Source organism: Phocoena phocoena, chromosome 18 (assembly GCF_963924675.1).
Source record: "Phocoena phocoena chromosome 18, mPhoPho1.1, whole genome shotgun sequence".
Classification (NCBI taxonomy): Eukaryota; Metazoa; Chordata; class Mammalia; order Artiodactyla; family Phocoenidae; genus Phocoena; species Phocoena phocoena.
This window is the reverse complement of record NC_089236.1, coordinates 62,522,395-62,541,604: the sequence shown is the minus strand read 5'-3', so window position 1 is coordinate 62,541,604 and position 19,210 is coordinate 62,522,395. Positions and strand designations below refer to the sequence as shown.

At 40.4% G+C, this 19,210-nt stretch overlaps 1 protein-coding gene across 1 annotated transcript in view; it reads right to left on the bottom strand.

Moving 5' to 3' along the window:
* The window catches only part of GPC5 (glypican 5), a 1,362,542-nt gene extending 1,343,611 nt beyond the window's left edge, over window positions 1-18,931 (bottom strand). The window contains exon 1 of the mRNA XM_065896202.1: window positions 18,758-18,931. Coding sequence (XP_065752274.1) covers window positions 18,758-18,923 — 166 coding nt within the window. The 5' untranslated portion in view covers window positions 18,924-18,931. The remainder of the gene's footprint in view (window positions 1-18,757) is intronic.
* Between the last annotated feature and the right edge of the window lie 279 nt (window positions 18,932-19,210).

The window sequence follows — 19,210 nt, the reverse complement described above, 5'->3', positions numbered from 1 at the left end:
CAGTCATGCTTCTTTACTAGCTGGGAGACCCAGGAGTCCAGGTGGGATAGGGAAGGATCAGCATCAGGAAGACACTGTGGAATGGGGAGTTTCAAGGCTCTGCCCAATTTTCTATACCATTTTTTAGGGTCTCCAGGGTGATGCTTCCTTCTTCAGCTGGTACCCCTGCCTTTGCTGGGATCAACATTAGCAGTGGCCCTGCTTCGCTTGGCATGCCAGTCTCGTTAGGGTGCACGTATCCTCTGTGAGTTCCGACATGCGGAACACTTTAGGAAACAGCAGTATAATCAATACTTTTCCTCTCATCTGCTGTCTCATGGCCCACCTCCCTGGTGGGTCCTACAGTTCTGAGCCAAAAGGTGTTAGTGAGGCTGCATTAGGGTGACATTTCTGATTTCTGGAGCAACTTTTCTTCCACAAGCTTCAGCAAACTGTAAGCTTATTGGTCCCTCCCTCATTCTTACCTTCATGAACTTTATCATGGAGAAATTTGTCAAATATTTTGGTATTTGGGTGATATTCCACTGTGGTTTCCATAAAATGATACATGTTTTCCCTATTTTATTGCTTAATGACTTTTATCATAATGTGGAGGATGGGGAGGAAAAAGGAAGAGTTAAAATGCTAACATTCTGAATTCCACCTTAAAATGCTAACATTCTGAATTCCACCTTAAAAAGGCTAACAAACATTCTGAATTCCACCTTAAAAAGGCTAACATTCTGAATTCCACCTTAAAAAGGCTAACATTCTGAATTCCACCTTAAAATGCTAACATTCTGAATTCCACTTTAAAAAGGCTAACAAACATTCTGAATTCCACCTTAAAAAGGCTAACATTCTGAATTCCACCTTAAACAAAAAAAAGTTTATCTTCCTTCTTTTCTTTCCTTTTCTTTTTTTTTTCTTTTTTTTTTTTTTTTTTTTTTTTTGCGGTACGTGGGCCTCTCACTGCTACGGCCTCTCCCGTTGCGGAGCACAGGCTCCGGACGCGCAGGCTCAGCGGCCATGGCTCACGGGCCCGGCCGCTCCGCGGCACGTGGGATCCTCCCGGACCGGGGCACGAACCCGTGTCCCCTGCATCGTCAGGCGGACTCTCAACCACTGCGCCACCAGGGAAGCCCTTATCTCTTTCTTAATGTGCTGTTTTGTTTTGTTTTTTGTATTAGAATGGAACTTCCTGAAGAGGTATGCCTCACAGTATGTAATTGTAAAAATGGACCATCACATCCCAAAATAACTGTTAGCAGTTCTTTATGACATTTAGACAAGTTTCTACCTCAGAATACACAAGTAAATAAGCTAGCAGATTCTTTGAACAGAAGCGAAGAGAAAAAGGTGGATGATTCTAAAATCCTTGAAAGTGTTTACTTGTTCACCCTCTGGATGACTATGGGAGGTGCTATTGATTTATAATGACTGGTAGAAATGTGCTTATGATAGGATCACAATGATGCCTGATAGAGTGAGACCTTGAGTTGCATTCCAAGATCTACTCTTGCATTTTCTCCATTTTAAGACACTAAAAGATGCCTCATAAATTTATTTATACATTATTTTAAGGAGGAGGAACTATTTTATTAAGTGCACACATTAAGAAGTTATTTCACAAAACATCAAAAGGTAAGCATAAAAAAATAATAGAAAGGAGGAAATAGTAGGAATAAATAGGAAATTATGCTGCTGGCACTGGGGGTAGGCAAATAAAAGAGAAAAAGAATAAACAGCTTGACATGCAAAAAGCCAAGAGTCTCTTGATTTCTCAACTTTAAGAAATAGAGGTACAGGGGAGGTGGGTTATTCCATGAGGATTACAGCTATGTTCTCATCAAGTATAAGATGGTCACCTACCTTTGATTATTGAAAATGGTTATGTTACCATTTCCCTGACAAAATGAAATTTTAGGGCATATAATGTAGAAAATTTTTTTTAATTACAAAGGAAACCCACAAATCTGAAAGTCCACTAGCCTAGAAAGTGGGATTAAAAAGAAAAAGAGTCGGATTATCAACTCCCACTCACAGAAGCGGTGACTCACAGAATCACAAACTTTACTAACTGTTCTAGGGATGCAGGGAATTGTGAGACACAGGTAAAGCCAGGAGGAGTCTGAGGCCATCACTGCAGCTCCCTCCATGTCACATTAACATAAACCCAGGCCCAAAGTTAACAGGAAAGGTTACTAAGCAGTTGCTCAAACAAGAGTTATTTGGTCACAAACTATCTCCATTTTATACTCTAATAATTACATAACTGACAGTGACATTTTCCTATGGCCCATGACGCATAAATTCATAAATCAGTCTGACGGTTGTTTGCTAAAAGCTGCACATTGATTTAAACTAGTATTAGAAGAGCTAGGATACAAACACATATGTAGATATCTATGGCTAATTGAAATCACTTAAGACATTGAATGGCTTGACTCCTTCTGGCTCAGATTATTATATTAGCTCCTCTAGAAGTTTTATAACTCACCTACAAATAGACAGTAGGGAGCTACAGCATGAGACTTTATTAACCATGCAGTGAGAAGCATATGTCATTTGAATAGCCATATACAACATGCAATGTAATTCAGGTTACTCAAATAGCCATGAATTCAAGGTCAATACGTTCCTCTTGCTTTTGGGACTGATTTCAGCTGGATGAACAATTTTTAAAGTACATGAGAAGCACCTTAATAGACTGCTGTTGCAAGACAAGTAGAAGAAATCAAAATCATATTGATTCCACCTCTTAAATAATTTGTAAGTTTACTTCTTTCCACCTGTACTACCACCACTCTAATCTTAAACCTAGAAAAGAAGTTTTAAATGGATACGCTACCGGCAAGAAAAGTCTTTTTAAAATGCAAATATCTGATCATGGCACTTATGCTAAAAGGTTTTCCATGACTTTCTCGATTGCTCTTGAGATAGAGTCCAAAATCCTTAACCCAGCCAAAAAGGCCTTAGGTAAGGATGGCTGTCTCTCAGTCACCACTTCTGCACTCATTTCATCACTTTCTTAAGCTGTAGACATGTTCATAAAGAGTGTACTTTGCAAAACGCTCATACGCAAAAGAACGACCAATTATACTCTAGCTCTTTCTCTTCTTCTCTGCAGAATTCAGCTTCTCGAAAGGGGGGTCTGAATTGATTGTTTCCACCTCATTCTCATGCCAGCCCTGCCGTCTCAAGTCTGACCTGACCACTCCTTGGTGAATGCACACACCCAGGTAACTGGTGGACTCCGCGTTGTCAAATCCAAGGGACACATATCCATTTCTAACCACTCTTGACCTCTTTGTGGAATCTGCCAATACTTAACTCCCCAGTTCTCAGAACCCTTCCCTTTCTTTGATTTCTAGAATATCACTGGATTATCTGCTTTCGCCTAGTCCTTAATTATTTGTGTTGATGCAGGTTCTGCCTCTCAGTTCTGTCCCTGAATGAACTTCTACTCCCAGGAATTCACCCACACACTTAATGATCTCCATGTCTTTATGTACATCCCTCTCTCAAGTGATGTTTGGACCCATGCTTGCAACTATCTATTGTACATCATCACCAAGGTATACCAGAGTAACCTCCATACTGACATGCCCCATGTTGTAACTTCTTCCCTGCAGACTGTCTTCTACACTCTGAAAGCTACTTCAAAAACTGGGCATCCTACTAGACTCATCCTTCCACTCAAATCCCCTAAAAATCCCACCTTCTAAGTCTCTCCATCTGCTCCATCCACTTTTTCAAGAAGAGCTTCCCTAATTGGTATTAAGTAAAAATGTCCCAGGAGAATAAATAAAAAGTGAGTGAGGAAAAAAAACACTCTTTCCCTAGGCAAATAAATTTTTTCTTAATAATCAAATAAATAGACTCTCTCAAGTGTAGTACTTCCCAGAGCTTTAATACTGATTTGTACTGTGGCTGAATATGTACATCCTGAATATGTAAGAGACATATTCAGGATGCAGCGTTGCTCGCAAGCTAGTGAGACCCTCCTGCTAAGAACACTAATGAAACAGCCCATAGAAATAATATGCAGCAGGGCTTCCCTGGTGGCGCGGTGGTTGAGAATCTGCCTGCCAATGCAGGGGACACGGGTTCGAGCCCTGGTCCGGGAAGATCCCACATGCTGCAGAGCAACGAGTAGCCCCTGGCTCGATGCAACTATAGAAAGCCAGCGCGCAGCAATGAAGACCCAAAGCAGCCAAAAATAAATGAATAAATAAATTAATTTAAAAAAAAAAAAAGAAATAATATGCAGCAGATCACAGTCTGGGTTTTGCTGGTTATTCTTTTTGAGGTCAATTTAACCAGCATTCTTAAAATGGCATCTTAAAGGCTGATAGATGTGTAAGCTCCTGAGTTGTGGGTGCAAGTGGGCAGCCTTACAGCATACATGGGCTCTTAGCCCCCCTTCTCAGGGGACTATTCAAAAGATGCTGAGTCTTCCTTGCACCTGTGTTAAATTGCAGAGTAATTTCCTGTTCCTTATTTTGATTAATAAATCACATGAATTCATCAAATATTGATTAAACACCTGTCCTGTTCAAGACACTGTGATAGTTATTAAGGATACCAAGAAGGACAGAATGCAGTTTTGCCCCTCCAGGGCTCAACCTAGGGGGAGACGCATTTGTAAAAACTTTAATTAATGTGACAAAGTGCTATGAAAGAAGTATGTACCAGGTTCTCCGGAAGCACAAAGGAAAAAATGGTTTCCTCTTCTTGGAGAGACAAGAGAGGGTGTCAGAGGGGATTTTGAGCTTTATCTTGAATAATTTTTTAACTAGATGCTTTATAGTATCCTCACCAAAAAAAAAAAAAGGGTAGAAAATATTCCTGTTTAATAAATGAGAAAGTGAGTTTATTATGGTTAAATTTGTCTAAGTTCACAAAACTAATAAGTAGAAAAACAAATTTGAATTCTGATTGGTCAGACAAGATTAGAGGCAGAAAAGCAGGGGGTGGGGGGGAATGATATTCCACAGAGAGTTGACAAAAGGCGAGATGTATGAAAAGGTGTGGTTCATTGGGGAAACCAAAAGCACTGAGCTATGGTTGAAATGGAACACCAGGTCTATGTATGGTGTGTGTGGGGTGGGGGTGGGGGTGGTTGCTGGGGAGTGTGAAGGGTCTGGGAGTTTTTCCTACTTGCAGGTTAACAAGCTAGCATGTGACTTGTGAAAACAATTAAATAGAAACCAGTTAGAGTCAGGAGGCCAGAAAAGGGAGCTCTTATGCCCTGACCGCCTCTCTTGTCTCTCCAAGAAAAGGAAATCTGGGCTAAAGCTGAATTGCAAGCCATAGTTGAAGATTTTCCCAAAGTAACCAAAGATCCTCACAGATTTGCTGAGGACTTTAATGTAGTCATTCAAGCTTATCAACCTGGTTTCTCTGACTTATAATAGCTAGTCCATATGCCTGCTGGTGAAGGCCAGGGCCGGCATTGGATGGAAACCACCAATTAGCAAAGACCTGAAAGGTTTCTAGAATTACAATCAGGAAAAAAGCCCCCTAACTTCTTATATGATCAGGCTCAGGTGATCACTAGGCAACCTCAGGGAGCGATTCCTAGGGCTTTTCCAAAGCCTGTTTGACTAGAACAATAGTCAGCCTTGAACACAGAAATCTGATGAACCTGTTCATTAAGATTATGATTGACTTCAGATTGTTTTTAAAGAAAATTCTGGTCGTCCTTCAGATGTTGGTTTCACCTGCATAGTTTTTAACTCTATGTTTATTAACGGGCTGAACCAAGACCTTCCCTGTCTAGTGAAAAGGACCAGGATGGAATGGGAAAACTGTCCACCCCAGATTCAGTTAATCTGGTACACCAGCTCTCTCACACTCTAGATGAGTCGCCTATAAGGAAGACCACCAAACTTCTTAATCCTCAACTCCAATAAATGAAGGCTCCTAAATGAAACCCAAACCCTCCTAGTTTCTGCTATTATTTGCAAAGAGCCAGGACATTGGGAAAGAGACTGTTACAAATGTAAGCACACACAGCCCTCTATCCAGCCTCTCCAACATCCTCCCAATTCTCAATGACGGGCTCTGAGTAACTACAGGGGCTCCTCCCAAGCCTCCCTTTTTATTTATTTATTTATTTATTTATTTTTGCGGTACGCGGGCCTCTCACTGCTGTGGCCTCTCCCGTTGCGGAGCACAGGCTCCGGACGCGCAGGCTCAGCGGCCATGGCTCACGGGCCCAGCCGCTCGCTCCGCGGCATGTGGGATCCTCCCGGACCGGGGTACGAACCCGTGTCCCCTGCAGCGGCAGGCGGACTCTCAACCACTGCGCCACCAGGGAAGCCCGGTTCCTCCCTTTTTTTTAAGTCGAGCCATAATTTGCTTTTTCCTTTCAATTGGGCCATGAGTCACTTTGGTTACATAGCTTTACCTCTCTGGGTTTAGTGTCCACGTGATTATCCATAATTTATCATTTAATAAACATTAATAGGCATCTACATTAGCTGTGGATTCTAAGTGCAATAAACCTGCTTATGTATGTATATATATTCATTTAAATTTGTCCGATTACTTTGTTAGAGCACTTTCCTATAAATTGGAATTGGTAGGCAAAGGGTATACAAAAGTTAAATTTTGAGTGATACATGCAAAATCCTCCCCGAACGTAGAGACAGTCTTCACCAGTCTTCTTTCTCAGTATTTGTAGATGAGTGCTCTATTTGCTACAACCACAGGAACATTAGCTATCAGTATTTTTAATCTTTGTGATATTCCTAAGAAATTGGTTTTCCTCTCTTACTCTTGAGTCAATCATCTTCACATATCCTTATTAGTCATTTAATCATTTGAATTTCCTCTTTATGTTTTTTCATTTCCCTTGGAATATTAGTGTCTTTGTCACCAATTTATAAGAGCTCATGCACGATTAAGGATGCTAACCTTTTGGTTGTTGTGTATTACAGATGAAATGACATAGAGTTTTTCCCCCATTTATTTCACTGTGATGTTTATTTTATTTTTTGATTATACAGAAATTACGTATTCAAATAGAGTCACTCTTTTGTTCTTTTTGCTGGTTTTTGTTTGTTTGTTTGTTTTTTAGAGAAAGGCAATGTGAAATCATTGAAGGATTTAACATGAGAAATAAAGTTTACTTCATTGGGAATTAATTGGGAAATGAACTGGCAAGGACCAAGAACAGATGTAGGCTGATTGAGTAATCCAGCCGTGAGAAGGCACTAGGTTAAAGCGTGGTGGTGGCAGTGGTGGTGGGTAGAGAAATTACGGGGACGTTTGTAAAATAGATTCTGTGACATTTGGCTGTTGATTGAATTAGTGGAGTCAGTGGGGATTAAATTGCTTTTTTATTCTGGGGTGTTATCTATTTAGTCAAATTTCCAACTGAAACCTAAAGAGTTAGCCAGCACCAGTGTTCTTCATAAAAGGGGTGAGGGAAAATGGAAGGAAAGAAACAACTAATTAACAGAAGCATGATCACGAGGTACCTGAATATGAATAGAGAGATCATCATTGATTAGAACTTCTAAAAGCATTTATAACTCAACTCTAGAACAGATTTGTGTTTCTATATATTTTAATTACAAATCAAATGATCTCTGAAAGCTATGGGTTTAAATATCTAAAGTATGTAAAGTTTTGTCATACAGGAAGGATCTTGAAGGGAAATAAATTGGTATCTCAAATAGAATTATTCAATAAAATTTTTTATAAAGGGCAGGGTATAGGAAAACTATAAAGGATACTGCAGTACTCCCTGGCTAATAACTGTGGAGAAGGGGCTGTTACTACCTCAGATGAGACAAGAGGAGAAAGTAGCTACCAGAATCCAGAGAAGAGAAGTGAGGTCGCTTGAGAGGAGCTGTGTGCTTAGGTAAAGGGACTTAGGCAGGCTGCCGGGACCCCACAAGGTGAGACCTGGAATGCACCACACTCCACTTGCCCAGTCTTCTTCTCCAGCCACTGCTTCCCAAGGGCTGCCAGAGGCAAGAATGCCTTTGATGTAGTCCAGGGACAGAGCAGGATGGAGAGTCCATCTAAAGGGGCAAGCAGAGACTCACCAGCATGCTCCACCTCTGTGCCTTTCTTACGGAAAAAATGTTCTCATCTGCAATGCAGAAGACACACAAGAAGACCCAGCAGCACTGTGACGTGCAAGAACGTGATAAAACGCAGTAGAAAATTAACCCCTACTCCCCCTAATGACGTCAATCACGAGCTGCAGAGCCTCTCCCTGCTTGCATTTGAGCAGCCTGTTTCCAGGCAAAGTACCTCCCTCTTGATCTTAATAGAATTAATTTAAATGACATTATTTCACAAAAGACCAGTCTTTAGATCTTAAACTACATAATATGAATAAACAAATTTGATTTTACCTTAGAATTAAACTATAAACAATTAAGTAACTTATTAACTAAAAGAAAGAGTGAAAGGATGGACTAAGTTTCTGTGAGTAGAGGATCAATACTTTGAGAGTGAGTGATGGGAGAAAATTATTTGAAAGTTTAGAAGTTTATTAGCATGAAGAAAAAGGATCTCTATTTTGCCTGCTCTTTGATCTCATATAAAGAATTTTTAAATGTATCTAAGAATTACATTTCTAGTATTGATAGAATTAACTACATTACTATGGATTATATTATTGTTTACAAAGCTTTTACACCATACCATGTGGTCCTCATAAACCACTGAAAGGGAAAAGGAACAGCCTACATACTATCCCTGTGAAGAAAGAAAAACATTTTCTGAGAGGTTGAGTTATCTGCTGAAGGTCACATAGCTAATAAGTGATGTAGTCAAGACCAAGCTATTTCAGAATGAAATTCATTGGTATTCACTAAAATATGTGACCATAATATGGGACAAAGTATAAGTTAAAATGTCTCATTTTCCATTTATTTATCCCGTGACAACTTTTCAATGCTCTGTCATACTTACCACTTTTCCTTGTTTTCTATGTAAGATATGTCCAAAGATAAACTAAATATTAAATATTTAACAACTTCAAGCTTATCTGTGACCCTAAACTTAGAAAGGTAAAAAGCAACATTTAGTTTTGTTTTGCAGCTAAAGCTCTTAACTCTTCAAATCCAGACCCACATATCTTCACCTGATAAATAAAGAGGACTGAAGAACTCGTGGATTCCTCAGCTTTTTGACTCTTTCAATGTTATTCCTCTTTCCTTTACCTTCTAAGTTAATCAAAAAATCTTTTTTAAAAAATGACTTTTACACCCCAGAGTAAAATGTATTCCAAGCCCGGTGAAGAACAGACTATTAATCTCTTCACTTTATTGACCTACTTCAGTTTCAGCTCATTAAACACAGACATTTTCAATGATCAAAAGAAAATGAACCAAAGGTAACTTGGTATAACCTTACCAAATAAGAGAGTTGTTCAAAAAGCAAATAAATCTGAACGGGTAATTTAATACTGACAGTCTTCCATTTAAAGAGTATATATGCTATGAACAAGGACATGCAGAAATAATTTCTACGTTCATTTGATCAGTGAAGTCACACTCTTGATATGCTTTTTATCCAACTCTCTTCTCAGTTCTTAGCCTCTCCCAAAATGAATACTATACTGAAGGAATTATGAACTAACGTCCCTTGAAACTATAAGACAAGGAAAAACAAAAGACTATGAGCTCTAAAAAGATAGCTGCCAAAGATTATTTCATTATATTGCCATACAGAATTATAAAAACTAAAGTAAATCTAATTATCGGAGCACAGAAGAGGAAAACCAGTAATTCAAACCCATTATCCTAAAAAGAATAACAAGCAATTTAAATTAGGAAACAAGAAATGTTCACTAGCTTTTAAATATGACTGTATTTGAAAGATATTTAAGTTACTAGCTGAACCATACCAGAATATGCATGTCTCATTAGCACTGACTTAAGTAACCCTTTACTTAGGTAAAACTTCCTAAAACCAATTCTAAGATATCCTAAAAAAATAACCAATCACAATTCACACAGGAAAAAAAAGGGTTTTTCTAAGATATCACTGAAAAGAAGTCTTAAAGGCTAGGTGAGTAGTTCTAAAATTGGAATTGTTGTAAATACTTTAGAGACAAATTGCACCTGCTACCATACATCATGTTTTGTGATTTAACAGCAGTTATTTTCTTGCTTCCTCTGAAAGACTGTGGCCTCTCTACTTGGTCACATGGAATCTAGACCCCAAGTCAGTGTTCTTTAACAAACAATCTTCCCAGCTCAGGAACAATTCCATAGCTAAGTGATTTGTACTTTTTCCCAACATGGAATTAATCAGGGTAGGAGACGGAAAAACCAAATCATCTTCCAGTTCCTTACTATTAATTTTCTCACGGAAAGAAACAATTTTGCAAAACATATATTCAAATAAAACACAAACCGACCAACCCACAGCCAGTTGTAAATTATAGTTGGTCACCTTTATTTTTTTCCATTCTTCCAATAATAGATCAATTAATGTTCTAAGGCAGATCAGTCACACTGTCTACATGGTGATAACAACCGCAAATGAATCCTTAAATGTTAAATAATCTTCCTTCCCTTGCAAGACATTTGAGGAAACTTTCTTTCAGACGTTGGTTTGGCAATTAATTTACTCCATTTCAAAAATGTTAGCTAAGATAGATAAAAATTTCTTTAAATTTAAACTCAAAAGCATTAGGTTACTTTATAAAATTTGTGGCAGTTACATAAGAAGATATTAACTCCACATAAACCATTTATTCAACAACACAACTAAGCCCAGATCAGAATATATTTTTTAACACTTCACCATCTACATTTCTCATTCTATTAATATCAGGCATAAAAAAACATAATTAAACACAATAAATTGAGCCTGTTGGGTAACTACGAATATAAGATTAATTCTAAAAATCAAAATTGATTTATTAAGTTTGGCCTAATCACAGAACAAAAAGATAAATCAATCACAGTTCCTGCTCTCAAGTAGCCTACAGTCTAGCAGAAGGAAAGAAACACATTTAAAATCAGTATTGCTACTTTTGAGTCCCAACCTTACATTAGAAATAACTAAATACTGATCTGTATGTGGTGAGTGAGGATTTCAGGGCTGGTCAAAGAAAAGACAGGACCTCATGATGGCAGTAGTATGCAATGAGCTTTAGTTGGGTGCCACTTTGACAGGCTGCATGAGAGGGGATGTCCCTCACAGCAGGAGACCTGCTGAGACATTGGTGCAGGACCACCACCCAGAAGAGGAAGAAAACAAGGGAAATCCCAGGAGAGAGGGGTATTGGAGAGGGGGCCCCCATGTCTAGGTGATATTGCTTAGTAGTAAGATGGGAAGTCTCTGAGTCAAAGAGCTTCAAAGGGCAGCAGTAACTTGGGGTCTTTTACTGCACCAGAGTTTATTTTATCTGTATGGCTAGCAGATAAGTTCAGCTTTGTGGGGTTTGCAAAGCAGGCAGGCTCTAAACGACTAAAAATATGTTTACTTGAGCTATATTTAAAGCAATTGGAACTGTAAAAATTTGAGTTTGGCACCAGTGGGCTTTGGGCTAATGGTCCCAACCAGCTGTGAAGAAGTAAAAGACATAGGGGCCAATTTTTAACTCATTTTTATAACACCATAAAACATAAAAAAAAAATCACTGTATCAATAGAATCTTGGGTGTTCAATACCTGTGGACTGACTTCTAAAGTTTAACTTAAGAATCAGAGAGGTTCAAAAGGTGAAATAAGAGGCTCCTTGAAGCTTTACTAAAGTATTCAACAGACATTTCAACTCCTATTTTGTGTCAGCCGCTGTTCTGGGCACCAGATATTCTACAGTGAACAAGGTACACAGCTGGACTGGCTACATAATTTGCAGGGCCCAGTGCAAAAAGGAAGCACAGGACCCTTTTTCAAACTTCAAGATGGTAACAGCAGGACATTAAACCAAGCATAGGGCCCTTCTGAGTGTGGGACCCTGTGTGACTGTATACGTTTCATATCCATGAAACCGGTCTCGGTAGACATGTTCCCTATCCTCAACATGCACGCAATCTAGTGGTGAAAAATCAACAGTAAAAAGAAAAGAAATATGGCACCATGAAAAGTGCCATGAAAGAAACAGCGGGGAACAGAGTTCAGTGAACCTTGAGAAAGGCTTCTCTGAGGAGCTGACATCTAAGCTGAGACCTGAGGCTTGCAAGCCAGCCAGCTATATAATGTGTGTATGTGAAGGACCCATAGGTTGGACATTTATACTAGTGGCTCTCAGTCAGGACGATTTTGCCTCTCCTGGGTCATTTGGCAATGTCTAGAGACATCTTCTGTTGTCAGAACTGGGGGTGAGGAAAGGCGTTGCTACTGGCATCCAGGGGGCTAAAGGTCAGGGAAGCTTCTAAACACCTTACAATACACAGGACAGCACTCGCCGCCCCTGCCAACAACAAAGAATTCTCCAGCCCCACAGGTCAGTGGTGCTGACACTGAAAAACCCTGAAGTGGAATGAATGTAGATAAGGCGATCACAGAGCTGTGAGTGGGGTGAGAGTTTGGCACACTTGCCTTTCATGTCCTTAGCCATGTGACTTTATGGTAGCAAATATTAGAAACCTGTATTTCCAACAACAGTAGAGAATTCAATGAATGGTGCAGTGATTCAGTAGAATCTTAGTCACTAAAAAAATACATATTTAGAAGGATGTTTACGATTGGAAAAGGCATGTTACAAAGAAAGAAAAAGTGATTCTACATTCTTTCAAAAAATATTTATGTGCTGAGCAGAGGACTGATGAGGGTGTTGAAAAGATAACTCAAAGGGTTATTGGTAGTTATTTCTGGATGGTAAAATTGTTTTTGCTTTCTTTGTACTTTTCAGTATTTTAAATTTTCAAGAGAAGTGTAGACTCTCATAAAATCATGAAAGTACAAAATCTCATTTTCTTTCTGAAAAAGTGTATTATACATTCAACTTACATGGCAGCCATATGTGAACCTGATAAGGCTAATCAAAAACTGTGATATTTGTTGTGATTCACAGAAGAATGACTAATCGTTCTAGGATGATTTTAGCAGTACCACTGGTAAAATTTGAAATTTCTAAAGCTGGAAAGTAGAAGAATTGAGGGCACAATTGGTGATGTCTTGTCTTCTAAAGGTCAGGCTTTCGTAAAAGAAAGGTAGATATGGAAAATGGCTACTCTCTATTAAAATGAATCGCTCTTGTTAGTTAACGGAGTAGATAGGGTACCACGTTCACAATCTATTTTAACAAAGTATATGAATGAAGTCTCTCATGACTCCATTTTAACAAAATGAATTTGTGGTTTCTTGAACAGTTATATCAAGAGGCCATTGATTTATAAGTCATGTCTGTTTACAAGCAGTATCTGGTTGTTGAAATGTTACTCTTGGTCTTATACCAATTAATGATAAAAGAAATGTTATAGACCAGGAAGGTGTTCTTATCAGACAAGCCAAATTCCATATTCTAGAAAGTCCTAGCAAGCTGGAAACATGGTTGGGGGAAGTATAAAATAATTATAAAATGCTATTCTTTTTTTTTTTTTTTTTTTTTTTTGCTGTACGCGGGCCTCTCACTGCTGTGGCCTCTCCCGTTGCGGAGCACAGGCTCTGGACGCGCAGGCTCAGCGGCCATGGCTCAAGGGCCCAGCCACTCCGCGGCACGTGGGATCTTCCCGGACCAGGGCACGAACCCGCGTCCCCTGAATCGGCAGGCGGACTCTCAATCACTGCGCCACCAGGGAAGCCCTAAAATGCTATTCTTAAGTTTCCTAAATTGCACCCCTCCTTAAAGCCGATTATACAAATACAGGATGTTGGACACTTGGCAAAAAGGAACTTAAATTTGGGGATGGAGAGAGGACAGGGACACACACAACACTTACATTTGTTAGTAAACTGACTATGAGGGAATAGGATGTGATTTGTACAATTCAGGCCCTGATGGAGAGTCATACTCTATGGCCTCAAAGTAGAAAATCATACTCGCTTCCCCATTATGAAGCTTCACTAAAAGCCTGGATAAAAATGAAACACATCATTTTCTTAGACATCGAAGCACACGCCAGATTTTCCAGAGGAGAAAGTGACAAGTTTCCCTGACACTGGAACTAGGGCTTGATGTTTACAACTCAACAGAGACAACATGCTCAGAATAAGAAAACAATGATGAGACAAAGCCACTTGAGACCTGTGATGCAGCAGGATAGCCACGAGGACACTCTACAACCAAAAAAGTAACTAAACATCCCCCTCTTTTGATCAGCAAGAGTGACTACTGCTTCTTCATTAAAGAAAACTAGCCCCATCTTAATCTTCCTGACACCTAAGTAAGTTATGAAGATGCTCAATTCCTGAATTGCCCTGCTTCCTTAAACCCTTGTAATCACCCAGCACAAAGCCAAATCCTATAAAAAGCCCCTTTCAACTGCCTCTAACCAAGGCACCCACAGTTCCTGAGCTGTGCGATCTCCCTTGCTGCAGAAAATAAGACCTAGTTTGTTTGACTATCATCCTGATTCTGGTGGTTCCTGGCTGGTGGACTTCAACCCGAGACCATCCTGTTATTACTAATCTGCCCAACATCAGCCTGTGGGTCCCTTTTATGGTTTTGGATCACCATAACCATGCTGCCCAAGCAGCAAAAGGGGTTAGTTCATGAGAAACAAGAGTCCCAAATTGAGATTACTGTCAATGAGTGACTATGGCCACCGGCCATCGAATGATGTGACTCCCTAAGGCATCTCCTACACACTCCTTCACCTCCCTGAATACAGACAGCAGGGTGGTGGTAGAACCAGTGGCTATGGGTGCTGCAGCTAGCAGTGGTGCAGTGCAGCTTGGTTTCTTTCTTAGAGTTCCCCTTAGTCCACAAAAAAACAGAATATTCACCATAACCTAAGAAATACCATTTCAGATAGGTTTCTTTGATTTTCCATTAGTTCATGAAAAGAAACAAAATGTTCACCATGACCTAATAAGTATCATTTTAGATAGAAACATATTTCCCGATTTTAAAAACAATCATCTGTGACTTTTAAAAAACTAGTTATTATAAAACACATTCTGATTTATAGAGATCCAAAACTAAAATTTCACCCTTAAAGGTCAAGTTCAGCTACAATCAAGACACTAAATAAAAAACTGTAATAACAGCAACACATTTTTTGAGCACTTACTATGTACCTAGATTTGTGCTATCTTACATACATGTATCATTGCATTTCATCTATGCAACATGCCTTTGAGAACTAACATCCACATTTTACAGATGAGAAAATGGAGGTTCAAAGAGGACAACTGATTAACCTCAGTCACACAGTTACAGATGCCAGGACCAGGTTTTGAACCCAAATGTCTATAATTTCAAACTCCAAGGTCCCCAAGTAGATTGTTTCTCTTGGGTATCAGTATAAAACAACACTGCCCTTGAAGCCAATATAAGACTGGATTATAATGAAAGCAGTTTAAAAAAACACAAAAGAGCTATAGCACACTACTTAAAGTGTCCTATGGTATTAGAATTTAACTTTGCCACATCAAGTTTATTTTTATTATACTATTTACAGCCAAAGCTACCAAGAAAAAGTTATCTTTCACACGCTACTCTCTGTATCAAGCAACATCCACATTTTAAAAACTAGTTGGTATATAAAATCTGAAGGTAGCCTTGGATTTTTATAAGCTTCTCCTTTCTGAATTAGCTTCTTTAAAAAAAAAGGAAATAATGCATGTGTGAACAATGCCTGTGTGAAGAGAATTTCAATGGGAAAGCATTATCCCTTCTCCCCAATAAAAAAAATAAAAATAAAAGGACCTTTTAAAAGACATTTTCACTAACAGTTCTTTTCTGGATGAAATAAACAAGAGCAAAGGGCACCTTGACTACTACCTAGGAAATAAAATCAGAACACAGGGAAATCTGTAATTCTAATCACATTTACACCTTCTCTCCTTTTTTACATTTCTCATCCAAACATCCTTAGGAGCTCAATAGGCTTAAAAGAATTGGAGCAGGGTAGAGAACAAAGGTGAGGGGAATCTGAGAAACAGCTTAAATGGCTGTTCTCACCATTTTAGTAATTTCGAATTGGGTAACATAGTTTTCAGAAGATGTAAAAGTCACAAATATAGAATGAAACTGTAAAAAGTTATTCTACCTGCTTATATTTTAAAAGTGGCATTTTGGCTAGGCATCTCAGGAATTAACTACTTGTGGACAAGAAATGCAAGAAAGCACTAAAAAAATTAACTTTCAAGGAAAACAAATATCAAATTTAAATGTATTAGCTTTAGTCAATGAAAGCCTATGTGCTAAATACATACACCCGCTAAAAAGAATATTAATATTTGTATTCTTATGTGAGAATGACTACTTAGATATTAACTATGTTCTCTCTTGAGATTGAGGATAATTTTAGAAAATAAGATTCAACTACTATACTCAATCAAGCTAAATATTATAGATCTCATATAAATACAAAAATAAAGAAAAGCATTTATGAACCATGTGGTATGTGTGGTTTACTCAAATGGGGAATGAAAGTTTTTTTAGTGGAAAGAAAAGAGACGTCAATGTTAAAAGAAACAGTTTAATATTCATTTAATTATTCAAATAAAAAATGACCAACAATAGAGGAATGATAAAAATTCAGAATTATATCAAATTCAGATGTGAGTGCCTGTTAAAAGAAACAGTTTAATATTCATTTAATTATTCAAATAAAAAATGACCAACAATAGAGAAACAATAACAAGTCAGAATTATATCAAATTCAGATGTAAGTGCCTGTTATTGGGTGATCCTGATTCAGAATAATACTTTCACGTGACTTTTTCTTAATGCAAATATCAAAAGAATTCAGCACTTCTTTTCACCAGCACCACTGATGTCCCTGAGAGTGCAGCCCTGCATGGCCCCTTGAGTAGGTGCTGCTAGGATTCCTCCATTGCCCTTAAGCCACAGATAAAGAAAGGTACTAGCAATGGGGAAACAATCCAGAATGCCTTAGAAAAGAAGATGCCTGCCATCCTGGCTCTTTTTTGTGTGTCATGTATATCAAACACAAATAAGCGCAACCATTTCCATCTCTGTAGGACAGAGTTTCAGTTTCAGTAAAATGCCAGTGACTGATAACGCTGCAAAGTTCCTCTTCAAAAGAGATGAAACACACACAAGGTTCTAGAAATGTAATACCTTCTAGTCACTGTATTATGTTTAGCAGGTACCAGATATACTGAGATATGAGATGGGTGGTGAAATCAAGGCCTTACTGTCAACATTTACTGAACATATCAGCCAAAATTATGGGATCTGGGGGGCAAAATCTATGGTTCAGGTGAGGATTTCACAGCTCAATGCCCTCACCAAGTCCCCTGCCCCAACACACACACTCACTTTAGTTGCATTAGCTACTGACAAGTGTGGGTTTTTTTTTTTTTTAAATGAAACGAATGCACCGAAATAAGAACAGGTTTACAAGGGGGTGGTATCGTTTGAGAACAGAACTGCCCTCAGCTGAGAATATCCAACTATGTTGTTTCAAGTAGTATAGAAAAAGTGCCTAGTACCGAATAGGTGTTCAAATAAATATTTGTGTGTTTGTTTATAAGACTACTCTTGTAAACTAAAATAGTTTCGGCGGGCTCAAATGGCCAGATTTTCCTTGTGGGATGACTCCAGAACTGAGTTGACAACCAGCAAAGAAATCAAGCGAAAGAGCCACAGCTCCATAGTGCTACGAGCAAGCCCCCTCACCATACAAACTCAGAGGACAGATTTTAGAACCAAGCATCCTCCACAAGTTCTTCGTCCAACCAATAAGCTCACAGCATTTGTCAGTGTGTTGGCCTCGTAATTAGGTGCATTGCTCCAGTAAGATCGATCTTAGCTGCAGACACCTGCTGTCGCGTTTGACAACTAAGATCTATTCTTCCAGACCAAATGTAAACTGGAAATCCCGCCCGCAGAAGGAAATTTGCGCGGAGGGGGCACGGAGCACAGGGTAAAGGTGCAGGCACACGCGCTTACGAGAAGCAGAATCGACGCTTGCCACACTTACTGTATTCTTTCCCTTTCAATCTCTGGAAGATCTCATCCATGTCAAGTGGCTCCCCCATGCATTCTGTTTGATCGCCTGTTGCCGGCACATCTTTCAGGCGTTGCATCTACCCAGTGGCTCCGAGAGACACACTGGGTAGTTTAGGTTCCTGCAAGGTGGGCTTGATGCCCAGGCGCGGAGGGGCAGCTAAGTGTCACACCAGGGAGGGCGAGTCTTAATGACAGAGGGGACCGGCCGCCCTTGTCACCGCCCCATTCTCCAGCAAAGGAGGATAAGGCAGCTTTGTGTTTTTACTATCAAACTTACAGCGACCAGCCCAACTCCGTCCACCGTACGAGAAAGCAGCCAACCGAGGCCCCCCGGCAGGGCACTGGGAAAGTTCCCACGCGGAACAGAAACGCGGTCAAGCCGCGCTGTCCCCCGCTGGCAGGTTTACCGGCCCCTTCCAGCGCATTCGCCGAGACTAAGGGAGCCGGGCGGGAAGCAAACGCCCAGAGCTCGGCTCAGCCGCAGGCGGAGTCAGGGAGTCCCCGGAGCTGCGCTGCGCTCGGGATGTTCACGCCGCGCTTCCCCAGAGGCCTCCCCAGGATTCACCCTGCGCGGCCCGAGGGCCTCAAAGGTCATCTTCCCACGAAGGGCCATTCAGACAACCTGGGGAGCGCAGGGCCGGCGCCCCGGACGCCCCAGCCCGCGCCCAGACGCACAGCTCCGCGCCGACAGTCCGCGCCTTACCTGCCCGCGGCGAATCCTGCAGCCCCTTGACAGGTCCCACCAGGCGCCACTGGAAAAGTTTCCTAACTTCTTCGCAGCTCTGCAAGCCCTCGCTTCGGGTAGACCCAACGAGAGCCAGAAGGAGGAGACAGCGACAGCCCACGCGCCAGGTCTGTGCGTCCATCATCGGTGTCCTGGTCACTTCTTCCCCCGCCGTGGAACCCCCTCTCCCCGCGCGCCTAGCGCTGCAGGCGCTGGAAAAGGCTCGGTGGTCGAGGTTCCCAAGAGGTGCTATCTGTCGGTGGGCTGGGACTCCGGCTTCACCTGCGGGCACTTGGCTGTCTCCGGAGGTGCCCCAAGGCTGAGACACCGGAGTTCTCAGTCAGAGCGCCGCCAGGTCTCCCTCTCCAGCGGGTCGAGATGGCGCCGCGCGAGCGAGGAAACGGAGGGAGTCACACGGAGCCCGAGAGTATC